General features: G+C 42.7%; 1 protein-coding gene across 2 annotated transcripts in view; it reads right to left on the reverse strand.

Annotated features, from left to right (window-relative positions):
* Positions 1 to 14,612, reverse strand: part of TRPM6 (transient receptor potential cation channel subfamily M member 6) — a 671,614-nt gene that overhangs the window by 575,873 nt on the left and 81,129 nt on the right. For both annotated transcript variants that reach the window (XM_085633062.1, XM_085633061.1), the window contains exons 2-3: positions 12,362 to 12,441; positions 4,732 to 4,770 (exon numbers count right to left, since the gene is read on the reverse strand). In XM_085633062.1, the coding sequence (XP_085489188.1) occupies positions 4,732 to 4,770; positions 12,362 to 12,441 (119 nt within the window). The remainder of the gene's footprint in view (positions 1 to 4,731; positions 4,771 to 12,361; positions 12,442 to 14,612) is intronic.

Raw genomic sequence — 14,612 nt, forward strand, 5'->3', positions numbered from 1 at the left:
ATGTTGAGAGTGGTGGAAGCCCCACTAAAATATTAACACAATCCTTAAACAAAATGGTCGCACACTGCTCCACCCACTAGCGTGTTACCCCGAAGAACTGTGGTCCCTGTAGTCAGCGTCGGCGGGTACGCCTATGCTCAGTGGTGCGTGCAAGTCAGAGTAGCGTTAGCCATCCCAATCTGATGTAACTTTATATTCAGGCTCCCTTGAGCCGGTGGAGTCGACGGACTCATGGTTACGCACCTGCGCGCTAAGAGAGGTACTAGACCTGATTATGTTTTTAGCAGCTTACACAGCAACCCCACTCTCATTTTCCTACTCCCTGCTGACGAGAGGCAACTACCTCGAAACACTTGTCCAGGGATGGCACACGCCACGCATACTTGCACGCACTCTTGAGCATAGGTGTATCCGCCGACGCTGACCTTCAGGGACCATTTTCATTGGGGGAACACGACTGGTAGGTGTAGCAGTGTGCGACCAATCTGATGTAACTTTATATTCAGGCTCCCTTGAGCCGGTGGAGTCGACGGACTCATGGTTACGCACCTGCGCGCTAAGAGAGGTACTAGACCTGATTATGTTTTTAGCAGCTTACACAGCAACCCCACTCTCATTTTCCTACTCCCTGCTGACGAGAGGCAACTACCTCGAAACACGTGTCCAGGGATGGCACACGCCACGCATACTTGCACGCACTCTTGAGCATAGGTGTATCCGCCGACGCTGACCTTCAGGGACCATTTTCATTGGGGGAACACGACTGGTAGGTGTAGCAGTGTGCGACCAATCTGATGTAACTTTATATTCAGGCTCCCTTGAGCCGGTGGAGTCGACAGACTCATGGTTACGCACCTGCGCGCTAAGAGAGGTACTAGACCTGATTATGTTTTTAGCAGCTTACACAGCAACCCCACTCCCATTTTCCTACTCCCTGCTGACGAGAGGCAACTACCTCGAAACACGTGTCCAGGGATGGCACACGCCACGCATACTTGCACGCACTCTTGATCATAGGTGTATCCGCCGACGCTGACCTTCAGGGACCATTTTCATTGGGGGAACACGACTGGTAGGTGTAGCAGTGTGCGACCAATCTGATGTAACTTTATATTCAGGCTCCCTTGAGCCGGTGGAGTCGACGGACTCATGGTTACGCACCTGCGCGCTAAGAGAGGTACTAGACCTGATTATGTTTTTAGCAGCTTACACAGCAACCCCACTCTCCTTTTCCTACTCCCTGCTGACGAGAGGCAACTACCTCGAAACACGTGTCCAGGGATGGCACACGCCACGCATACTTGCACGCACTCTTGAGCATAGGTGTATCCGCCGACGCTGACCTTCAGGGACCATTTTCATTGGGGGAACACGACTGGTAGGTGTAGCAGTGTGCGACCAATCTGATGTAACTTTATATTCAGGCTCCCTTGAGCCGGTGGAGTCGACGGACTCATGGTTACGCACCTGCGCGCTAAGAGAGGTACTAGACCTGATTATGTTTTTAGCAGCTTACACAGCAACCCCACTCTCATTTTCCTACTCCCTGCTGACGAGAGGCAACTACCTCGAAACACGTGTCCAGGGATGGCACACGCCACGCATACTTGCACGCACTCTTGAGCATAGGTGTATCCGCCGACGCTGACCTTCAGGGACCATTTTCATTGGGGGAACACGACTGGTAGGTGTAGCAGTGTGCGACCAATCTGATGTAACTTTATATTCAGGCTCCCTTGAGCCGGTGGAGTCGACGGACTCATGGTTACGCACCTGCGCGCTAAGAGAGGTACTAGACCTGATTATGTTTTTAGCAGCTTACACAGCAACCCCACTCTCATTTTCCTACTCCCTGCTGACGAGAGGCAACTACCTCGAAACACGTGTCCAGGGATGGCACACGCCACGCATACTTGCACGCACTCTTGAGCATAGGTGTATCCGCCGACGCTGACCTTCAGGGACCATTTTCATTGGGGGAACACGACTGGTAGGTGTAGCAGTGTGCGACCAATCTGATGTAATATTAACACAATCCTTGTCAGGGTGAACCACAAAAGTCACTAATTAAACCTGTGCCTAACCCTCTGGTAACTTGGCACAAAAACAGTCAGGCTTAAATTAGAGGCAATGTGTAAAGTGTTCTTGCAGGACTCAAACAGTAACAGAGTGAAAACACAACACAAAAAATCCCAAACCAATTTAGAAATATAGAGTTTAATAACATCAATCAACAAACATTCAAGCAGGTGTAGGAACAATTTTACCATGTTTAAGGAAGAGAGCACAAGCACTTTACCACTGGTTAGTGGGGGTACAGATCACAGAGTCCTAATACAAACAAAAAAACAAATTTAGCAAAAACAGGGGGCAAAGACAAAAAGCTTAGGGGAATACCATGCCAAAGATGCCAGGTCTAATATTTATAAATTAAATAATTATATTTAAATTATTTTTATATTGACTACAAATTCAACTTGACGCAATGTGTTGTAACTTTTTATCTTAGTACTTTTTGGGCAATATTAACTTTACTAATCTACCCTATATTTTCCTTAACTGAGATCTCCTCCCCATTTGCAGAGACCTTCACACAGAGACACACACAGACTAACTTTAAGGTTGTAAAATTGATTGAAAGAGGTTTCACCCCTCATTTGAGGACGAGGAGACTCAAGTCTATATATAGGTGCAAATATCCACTCAGAAATAGTGAATAGCAGAAAAGGGGCAATTTACAACTAGGTCCAGGAGTTGATCTATACATGAGTAAGTCTACTCATGTATATTTACCTTTGTGAATCGGCCCTAAGGAATATAATATCATACCCATTGGTAAATGGGATATCAACCTATTAAGTTGAGAAAGTTCTTATGAGTAATATCTCTATGTTCCTGATTTGTACTTTGCATTCACATTGCTGAATGCTAAAGGTGCTGTAGGTGCTCCAGTTGGGGTCCTTATGGGGGGCAACGCAGAAGGGGGGAGAAATTCAATTAATGTTTTGTGGTAATAAGGTGGTGTGCTCCAGGACCAACAGATGGCTTGAATCATTGGGCCTGCAGGGGCAACAGTTGCTAGCTGAGAAGGTTATTTTGTATAGATAAGTCTTTACTTGTTGTTATCTGCCACCAAGTCTTATTTATTGGCTGAATCACCATATAAGCAGAGACAAGCAGCATAGTCTGGGCATGCTCTTTGATTGCTGCACACTCAAACTATTTGTTCAGTGTGTGCAGTCTGTGGAAGCTGCCTTACTGAACCAGAGACCATGATTGTGCTCCAGCAGATTGTACACTAAATTCAACAGTAAATCCTACTAATCCTGTGCAGTGGTTTGTATGAGATGGTGCATATGTGGACCCCTTCTACACCGGCTGTCCAGCTTTACTTTATCACTTTGCAAGAAATCCTGTGCATGAGCAGGACATTTTGCTAGCATGGAGACATCATAAGACATTTGCAGGTGAATGGGGGGTCATTGTGTGACACAGCACATTTTGGGGATTTTATTCTGCAACTCTCTCTTCTAAATTAAGCTCTCTCATAAAATATAACTTGACTGGACATTAACCTTAAAAAGCGTGAATATATTTATAATGTATTTGAGTTCTAAATCCTTTACTCCCCACAGAAGTAAGCCTTGGCTGCTTAAATTTGCCACTTTTGAGAGGCACATTTAAAAAAATGAATAACCCTGTTATCCAAAGGAATAAATATACTCTTTAGTCCTGAAACGCCACTGGTAAATACCAGTATCCACCATGGAGACTGCCCATCATAACCACTTACAGTCCAAGAACACAACAAAGAGGTCTTGCAATCTACTCATGTCTTTTTTCCAATTATATGAACATTTTGGGGGACCTTGGAAAAACAATCAATACTTGTAGTGAGTGCAATAAAATAACTTTCACAGGACCCCTAAAAATAACAAGGGTACTTGACCATAGGACCTCTCTTAGGATAAACCTAAGAGAGCCTGAGAGAACCCCAGACATCTTTGAAAGTATAAAGGTACGACAAGGGCTACATGTACGAAGGCCCCTACCAGGATAAACTGCATCAAACTGAATCTCCTGACCTCCAACCCCTTTCCTTCTCAACTCCCACCTCCAAGTGACTTTCATCTCAGCACCATCTTCACTATTCCAATGATGACATCACAGGCGATTTAGCTGTAGTTGGCACAAGAATGTTCTACCCAGCAGCACACATACCTACCTCAGACACAAGAACAAGGAGAGATGCTAATCAGTAAGTAAAACAATGATGATGCAAGTGTTGCTTACAGCAGAATAATACTGATCTACTAAGTGGCGTAGCAGTATTACCTCTGGTTAGACCTTCATTAATAAGGAAATTCTAGGAACTGTCGTCCTTAGCAATTCAACTGCATTTCAGTCTTCCTCAATGTTGGTGAAGCAAAAAAGATGACAGACTATGAACTTTATTTGGGCAAGCTATCATTTTTGCCAGCACCAACGTGGATGAATGATGGAAGTGATAGTGGAGTCAGCAGGGGCTCTGTAGTATGCAATTTATCTTTGGTTAGCAAGTGAGTTTAGTTGTAATCTTTTTAACTTAACTATAAGGATACAATATTTTCCAGTAATTATCATTCAATAAGACTCTTTCTCAGCAAGGGAAACTGACTGCATGATACATCGACAGTGGCATAAATATTTCTGGCTATGGGGAACATCAAGGAAAATCTTCAAAACATGTACCTGATTAGGTTCTGGCACACCTGACATCCCGTGAGACACCTGTACCAAGGAATAAAAACAACATTAGGGAAATACTCTTTTAGGAGTAATATTTTGTAATAAAACAGACAATGTTGTTGTATGAGGGCTGACGTTCAATTCAGATGCTTCAGAGAATTGCAGGGTATTGGTGCTTCTTAACAAGGTAGAACTAAACTGACTAGGCTAGTTCTTTATTCCTGTAAAAGCTAGTACTTGTACATCTGAAACAAGAGTAAGAAGAGGTCAAAGTGCATATGCAGTCCCACTTACATATTGATTCTAACCCCACATGACTTTTTGAAGTCCATGTCTCAGTGTCTTTTTCCAGTTCACCTTTAGGCCAAGAAGAAGTAATAATGGGCTGATCAGAAGACGGAAATTGCAGGACTAAAAATATTAGACACTACGGTGCTTTAATTGTGCCTACGCTTACACCCATCATTCCTTTCTTCATACTCATTGAAATATTCTAAAACATATAAAACTCTTGTGGGAGGGAGAAGGGAATTCATCTAAAGTCAAAATAGGTCTGCCCTAAGAAGTTCTTCCTCATAATATGATAAAACTCTTAATCAACTATGTAAGCAATGACTACCTCCAATTGTATGCATCAACTGTGGAGTATTGCCTGGGCATTTTGGAATGAGTCAACAAAACTTCACAAGGTCTGACTTGTTCCTAAAAGTCTGCCATAGTCTTTCTGACATGGAGGAAGATTTTTGGGGAAATAATGGTAAAGAGTATGAAAAGAAGCAGCATGAAAAGTGTAGAGTCATCCCCAGCTCAGGAGGATGCAAATCAATAGGCAACACACGGAGCACAGTAAAAGATATCTTTATTCATCAACATCCGATCACACATTGGACGTTATAACCATTAATAACCACACCATAACACTTCCCAGCAACTTACGTAATTCCTCCGGTGAGTCTGCCCAGAACCACAAGGGTCCTAGCGGACATAGTCTCACAACACTACATCTTACCTTTGTTAAATAAAAAGTATAAACAACAGTCGTATCACAGTTCTTCAATAAGTCATTGAGGTGTTCGCACTAGTAAGCCAGATCGAGTGGTGTGAGGTAGATGAGATGCACTCTGATTGTGCACCAATTACACAGTTCCTGATGTTTGATCTGGAACTTCGAGGTAGTTGCTTAAAGTGTGACGAGTCCCGCTTCCAGGACGATGCACCATCACCATCTGTCCTTTGCATGTCACCACCCTCAGAGGATTGACAGCAAACAGAGCTTCTATTTAAGCTTTTGTTTCCGTTTGACAAAGACACAGTCACCTTCACTGAAGACTGTTTCCTGTGCTTGTTGATGGGTATATGTTTTAATTTTACACTTTTGAGGAATATCTGTGACACAAACTATATCGACATTCAGGGATCGGTCGACTGTCCACTGAGGTCGTTTGGTTCCGATAACTCTCCCAAATAGCAAGGTGGCATGACTCTCACCAGTTGTGGAGTAAGGAGTTCAATGATAAACACGGAGGGCTTGACACAGGGCCTGGTTTAACTCGATTCCCTCCATCGATGCTCGTTGAACTACCCTTTTGAGGGTACCCATGAATTGTTCCACAACACCATTGGCTTGGGGCCATGAAGGTGTACTTGTCTGATGCTTGACATTGAGTCTGACTACAAACTCCTTGAATTCTTTGGTATTGAATGGTGGTCTATTGTCAGATTTGAGAATGGCTGGGCTACCCCACGCTAAAAAGATGTCATCCAGCCGCTCGATGACCTTGTCATGGGGTGTTGATGAGAACTCCTCTACTAGAGGAAAGTGTGAATACTCATTAATGACTATCATGAGATGATGTCCATTTACTAAGGCTCAAAGAAATCAACTGTAACTCTTTCCGGGTACATGCAACAATGTGGTCCTACTGACAATTATTTACAAGGAGAAATACAATATTGGTTCAATTATTATGGTCCTGGTGAGAGAGAGAGAAAAAGGGAAGAGAACACATGTGGGATTTTCAAAACAAATTACATTTATATTTTTAAGACATTTTTAGTAATGCATACATATGTTGAGAAGTTTATATCACGGTTGCTCCAAAGAGTGCATAGAAGAGTGTTCATAGAAGTGCTAATGTGCAAGGTGATACAGAAAAGAGGAAACATAATGATTGTCACAGAATAATTTTAACACATTTTTTTAACAATGGCTAAAGCACCTCAAATCAACCAATGTAATATGCCTGTTTGAAAAACTAATCTTTTGCACAAAAATAGTAATTCATAGCTGAGCCTCAGTGATCACTTAATCCTAACACGTCATCCATATGGATCTGTGTATTCAATCCAGGCTTTAAAATCAATGCAGATTATTTCGAACCAACTGTTGCATGAGGTGAATTTAAACCTTGCACACAGGTCTTCATCAAGACAGTGGTGTAGGTATAATAGGGCAAACTACAGCAGTGCAAACATAAGGTAGCCAACAGGGTCCAACTTGGATACATCTGTATAGAGGCCCAAGGCTCCTAATCCAAAATCTCCATGTTATCAAAAAGATCTCTCATCATTAAGGTAATGCGTATGAATCAACTGAGGACACACAAGATAATTGCAGGAATTGCAAGGATGATTAAGCTGATTTAGTTAGGCTTCGTTAATCATGGCCAAGTGAATAAAATGGTTCAATAAATGTGCACCCAGAAAAACAAAAAATCGTAAGGGTCCCTGGGTCAACCCAACAGCCCGAGTGCACTCCCTGCAATTATCTTGTGTGCCCTCAGTTGATTCATTCGCTTTACCTTAATGATAAGAGATCTTTTTGATTATGTCAACATTTTAGACTAAGAGCCTTGGGCCTCTTTACGGGTGACCTACATATGGCATCCCTGATGGCATGTTAAATGCCTTAATTGATGACATTACTGAAGACATCTCAAATGATGTCCTCATTGATACTGCTATAGACATTGGGTGTCTGAAGCGAAGGCATGCGTAGGGAGTAGTTTGGTGGGTGAGCAGTGGCATGAGCGCCGCTGCTGCTGAGCTGCCTGGTGCTGTGCACTCAGGGTGTGTTTGTGGGCGGCACACATACCTGGGAGCAGCCAAGGCAGTACTGGAGCAAAGCAGTGGCTACAGCTGCAGAGCAGAACCAGGGACAGGGGAGTCAGCATGGCGGTGGAGGAAGAGGGGCTTAGGGTATACCAGAGCTTCAGGATTAAGATAGAATTCCATTCTTGACGTATGGTGGACTGTGCTGCAGTACTTGGGACTCTGTGTCCCATAACCCTGCTGGATCTGAGGAGGAGGGGCCCAAGGCCACAAGTTTCCCATGCCGCACGCTGAAACGTGCCATCCACCTACCGTGGCATGAGACGTCTGGTGGGCTGGACTGCCATGCTGGGGACTCTGACTGACTGACTGAAATGTTTGTTAAGCGCACTTATGCCGAGGCGTCTTGGAGCTGTACGAAAGAAAGAGAATAGGACAGCCTAGCCTGTCTATGATTTAGTATAAAGCCAGGTTTTTAATGCTTTTCTAAACAGAGTCTTATTTGTTCCTAGTCTTAGCTCTGTGGGTAGAGTATTCCATAATTTTATCGCCTGAAATGAAAACGCCTTACCGCCCCAACGGGCCCTCTTGATCTTATGTAGATAGATCAGACCTAGACTGCCAGATCTTAATGTACATGTCGGAACATAATGGGGAAAGAGGGATTTCATGTCATCTGCACCTCCTCCATACACAGCTTTGTGTACTAGGCATAGGGCCTTGAACTGTACCCACCGACGAACAGGGAGCCAGTGCAAAAGCTTTATGCCCGATGATGTCGGATGGTGTTTCGGGAGATCTAGCAGTACTCTTACCGCTGCATTCTGCAAAGACTGGAGTTTTGAAAGCTGTCTTTCTCCAATTCCGGCATATAATGCGTTACAGTAGTCAATGCGCGACAGGACTAAGGCTCCTACTACTGTTTTCCTGAATGAAAAAGGGATAAAAGGTAGTATCTTCCGAAGAACTTTAATCGTGAAGAAGCAAGCCGAGGTGACCTGATTGACTTGGGAAGTTAGTGTTAAGTCTTTGTGAACTAGGAAACCCAAGTTTTTTTACTTTCAGTGCTGGAACAGGACATATGCCTGCCTCAGGAGGCCACCATGTGTGGTTCCAGATAGATGGTTTTTGGCCAAATTCAATCACCTCTGTTTTTTCAGTATTGAGCTTTAGGAAGTTCGTGTTCATCCAACTCATAACACTGGAGAGACAAGTTCTAAATCTATCCGCTGTGAATTCCACACTCTGTGTGAGAGACACCACCAGCTGGGTATCGTCAGCATAAGATACCAATTTTAAACCTTGATCTTTTATTAGTTTTGCCAGTGGTGTCACATACAAGTTGAACAGAGTAGGGGATAACGCGGATCCCTGGGGGACGCCACAAGGGAGATAAAACTCTGTGTTCCATAACCCTGCTGGATCTGAGGAGGAGGGCATGTGACCAGTTTCCCTGTGCCACATGCTTAAAAACACCCTCCACCTACTGCAGCACGGGCCACTCCTTGGCAAAGTCCGGGCCAAGGGCAGGCTCATCCGCTCCGTCAGAGCATCTTGGTGCAGGCATATGGGTAGAGTAAGTCACTGGAGTGTAGCTGGTCTACTCCATCTGTCCAACTTGAACGGCAGTGTGTGGTCATGTCATCTCAAGGGGCGCTGATAGAACTCATGCTCCTGCCCATATCAGTCCATTCCTGACTAAATCTTCCTCCCTTGCATCATTGATGTACTTGTTGCGTGTTTTTGCTCGTCTAAGCGCTAGTAAGCTGGCATAAAGTGTGATTTGTTTTTAACAATGAGTCACCTGGTACTTTTCCCCCCTCAACGTTTGTCTGACTGAGGGGTGAGATGGAAATATATGAGAGGCTAACAAATTTGACCTGTTCTCTCGAAGCAGGGGGGCCTTCACGGGCCAAATCCTGGGTAATTGGAATTTGGTTGGTCAAGTCTGGGAGGTGGTCATGGGGAAACACAAGCTCCCTGTTGGCGTTCATAAGGCCCCAACCAACATGGTTACTACCATGGACACCTTTGTGTAACATGCTGAGGGTATCATTGATAAGGAGATAGAGTTGGTCGCTTGCCGTTTATCCCATTCTCCCTCATCTTCCTTGCCGCCTGACCTACCCGGTGAATCTTTGCCTGCTCCTTTAGACTTGGTTCATGGGTCTATAACAACCCCCTCCTCACTGGATAGAGACTGGGAGGGTCCCACATCAGTAACTACTGTTTTGGAAAATTACCCGTTTGTAAAGCCCTGTGACCCTGGCAATTCAGTGGAACCCGTTGCCCTGAAAGAACTGGAAAAGGGATCTAGAGCGGTAGAAAAGAGGAAGAGATTGGAGGTCAGCAGTACATCCAAGCACCCAAGTGTCATTGATCAGTTATTTAGGGATAATGACTCAATTTTAATGGAGAAGCCTAATATGGAAGTTTTAATGGATTCCTTATGTAACACCATAATTGAGGGATGCTAAACTGAAGCCTATAAGTCAGCACCTATTAGCAATTGAAGCAGAACTCTCCAAATGAAATCAGTTGACACAACCCATGAGAGCTACCACTTCCATCTCTGTCTCCACTTTTCTGCCCACATTTACTACGTTGCGGCCTCCACAGAATGCGGTATGGGTAAAGGATGCTGAGACGATGAGGATTCAGGGCAGCGATGTCCCTATTGGATCTTGTACTCATCAGTCAGAGGACAAGCCAACTCCACCAACATCATCAGGGGTAGAAGTGCATAGTGAGGTCTGTGCTCGGAATCAAGACTTAATAAAAGATGTCACATCCAGGGGTTGTGAAGACACGTCCTGTAGTCATGAGGTGAGATTTTCCCTGAAAAACTCAAAAATTCTTCTTTACTACTGTGAGGCCTACCTCTCCCATAGGATAATATTGGGATACCTTATTATATTTTTTATTAAGTGCTAATTATTCACTGGGAACAGGTAGAAAAGTCATGTTTGGTGTCCGAGAAATTGCAATTTAATATCATGTTTAATGGTAAAATCTGATTTTAAGCCACAAGTCTGAAAATGTCACATTTAGAAAGTTGGCATTTTCTTGTCCTACCAATTGGTCCAACATAGGTGAGATGCACATACATCACACGTGATACAATTTTTCTAGTTATTATTTCCAATAGTGATTATTAAACTGTATAGTTCATCCTTAGGGACTTGTAAAAGGCCTAGGCTTATTTGCCGCTACAGGGAGAAACAGAATAGCTGAGCTCTAATAAATATTACCCATTATATAAAGTATTAGTGAAATAAAAGATTGAATTCAAACACCTGGGGAATAATATATTCGTATTATGAAACTGGAAAACTGATGGATCCATGCACAAGAGGGATACTTGCTAATCAGATGAGCTAGATGGGTTATTAATCTCTTTAGAAAATAACAATTAGAACATTGTATTACATGTGGTGCATGTGCATCCCACCTATGTTGGAATAAATACATTTTCAACATGTTGGGCCTAAACCTAGATTGATGCATCTGCAATTGATTAAATTAGCTTTGGATGTTATTGGTCAAAGGAAACAAGTACATTCCCCTTTTTCGTTTTTCTAATTCCTAACCATTTAGTGCCTGAAGCCTGTTCCTGGGTCACATGATGGGGTGCAGTTGGCTATTATGTTTTCTTCCCAGAGACCCACAAAATATAGGGACTAGGAGTGCACAACCCCATTTTACTTCAAAAGGCTGTGCCCTGGTCTTACACAAAGAACTTCACACTAGGCTATTGAGTCTGTTGACAGCTTGGGAACAGGGCAGGGAGGCAGGTAATTCCAGACACTTCTGTGAAGAGAAGCCTATAGAAGTTTCTCCTGCACCAGGTATAAGGATAGGAGCCTCATACCCACTGTTCAAATCACTTCTGGACCTGTGGAAGACTTAGAAGACAATCTCTGTTGCCCTGCTACCAGAAGGAATGCTCTACAACATATGTAGATTATATAAGGACCCAAAAAATCTATGTACATACCCAAAAATCTGCAAACGATACACATACATTAGCATAACATAAACAGAACATAGTTTGCATGTCTATCTCAATATCTTTGAGATTCAGTCCCTGTGTTTTTTTATTTTAAATTGCGAAAAGCATTGTAGAGAAAGAGTGCGTTTTTGACAAAAACTGCAACTTCAGCTAACAGTTCCCTGCCTAACTGTTATTAAGGTGAAAGTCATTGAGGCAAATAGATACAAAAGCGCTGAAAACGACTGGAAAACAGGAAATACAGTATTCACATTTATATATAGCAATAAAGTTAAATACTGAAAATTCCATAACATGATGTGCATTTATAAACGCATATGAGATGAAATCTGAAGACAAGAGATTTAGTGCCGGATTTAGAGTTTGGCAGATGGGTTACTCCATCGCAACCGTGACGGGTATCAAGTCTGCCATCTTACAAGTGTCATTGTATATAATGCACTTGTAGTATGGCAGACGGGATATTTGTTACGTTTGGGATGGAGTAACCTGTCTGCTGAACTCTAAATCAATCCCTTAGTTAATGCCGACATTTATGCACTACAGCAAATTAAGGAAAAGCCACACTACCTGTGAGGGTCTCTTGAACTAGGTATGATTTTTGAACATTCTCTCTTATAGAAGACTCCTTCAATCCACGCTTTCTGGGACTGTAAGAAAAATAGGATGTCACCAATGTTAATATAACCTACAGTGCACACAGATACAATGTAACAATTGATATAAAAGTAGCTAATGTGCAGACTCGAAGAACACATGTCGCCAAAATGTGGTTTAGAACTTGTCCATATTGTATCATTCCCATTTAGTGACAGTGCTGATCTAAAGTTGGATACAAAGTTAGTGACTAATGTGGATGGATATAAAGCTAATTTACCTGGATCATGTTCTAGGAAATATTCAAGCAGGAGGTAAAAGGTTATAATAGAAATGGCACACAAATGTCTTGCAAATGCTCAGAAAACTATGGCTGCAGTAAACTGGAGTGACTCAGTTTTTAAACAAGGGTCACAGCAGAAGAACAATTTGTTGAAATACAGGACATTGATGATGGTGCAGATGGTACAGGGATATGTCCTTCACTTTAAGGATACAAGCAGGAACATTCCTGGTTAAACAAAAATGTCCACCCTTTTATTTGAGATGTTTGCTCCACTAGGGGCTACCGGGGTCCTCTGCATGTAGATTAGCGGTGTGCAAGGTGGTGAACATTTTCCTTTCCAAACTTTGTAAATTTTCTTTTCAAATCTTAGCGAATTTCTAAATGTTTTAGAAAAAGGCCAGCATACCGAAAACCTAATTTAAATCAAAATCTCCTTCATAGTCACCTAACCACACCTTAAACACTAGCTTAAAATGCATGTAAATACAGTGAGGGTCGCGCAAGCACTTGCACCTGAGAACACTGACCTTAAAAAAAGTATAAACTAGATCTGCTTTTAATCACTGAAACCTGGTTCTGCACATCCTCGGCTCTCTCTTTTAACAACCAATGGTTACAGTGTTCTTCGCAAAGACAGGAGCCACAAAACAGGAGGGGGCATTGTTGTCATACATAAATCCATCCTGAAATGTGCAATCACAGATTCCCCTTCCTAAAATGACTTTGATATGATATCTGTAACAGTCAGCTTCAGAATTGTACTGGGTGTCGTTAACATCCCTTGAAATATTGACATAAATCTACCTGTTGCAAAACTGACTGAAGAAATCGACATCACCTCTCCAAACTTATCAAAATTCCTATGCACAGAAAAGGAAAACACTTGAAGTGGTTTTCTCCCTCCTTAACCCCCAAAACATATATGAAGGCACATGATTCTTCACTGGATAGACCTCCAGACACTCTAATTTCACAAAACACACATTCAGATCTACAAATCAGGACAAGCAAAGCCATTTAAGTTGAGAAGACCTCTAAATCACTTCTCCAGTCTGCAGCATCCAATAGATTTGAAATCCGTGGCAAGTGCTAAAATAAACACTTTTATCAGAATATCATACCACAAATTCTCATCATTAAAAAAAAAATTCCCACATTCTCCCAAAAATCATTTAAGGAAACATAATTTAGCTCCATGGTACACTAACAAGTTAATTCAAGAAGGATAACCAGGAAACTTGAAAAGATTTGGAATAAGTTATAAACTTTTGAAATTGTGTAGGCTTTGAAAATACATAGATACCCTCATCGAAAAAAATATCTTGCCCCAAATAATAAATCCTCCAACTGACCCAAAGCCCTTTTCCAAATAATTAAATAATGTTCAAACATAACCCATAAACTTCATCCTCTGCTCCTATTTCTACTGTTGTGTCCACAGGTGTGGACACGAGATGGGTACACTAATGTCTTGGCGGTAAGGCCTGGAAATAAACATACTGAGACAATAGGGTTTTCGTGAACTGCTGGTCACCGCGTACAAGCGCCTACTGATGTCATGGCCGCAGTGACCATATTTATTAAACTTGTATCACGTGACCTGGGTCCATAACACATGACCCGGTCACGGAGGGGAGCACTACCATATATCCCGGGACAGGCGCGTGGGTGCGCCCTGCCGCGGCTGTTACGTCACAGCCGCGACATAACATTCCTCCCAAAAACAGATAACAACAATTTCAGCAAAATAGTCCGTTCAATGCAGTTCACCCACACCCCCCTGGGGCATACTATACGTAAATGTTCAAACGTGAAAACAATAAGGAATAGTCTTACATGAAGTAGTCTATCAGCCTCTTGTTAGGCTCGGGGTTGCGTCGTAGCTGGTACTGAGAGCTTCCTCGTCCACTGGGTTCAACTTCAGATTCCTTACTCTAT

Source organism: Triturus cristatus, chromosome 2_1 (genome assembly GCF_964204655.1).
Source record: "Triturus cristatus chromosome 2_1, aTriCri1.1, whole genome shotgun sequence".
NCBI classification, from domain to species: domain Eukaryota; kingdom Metazoa; phylum Chordata; class Amphibia; order Caudata; family Salamandridae; genus Triturus; species Triturus cristatus.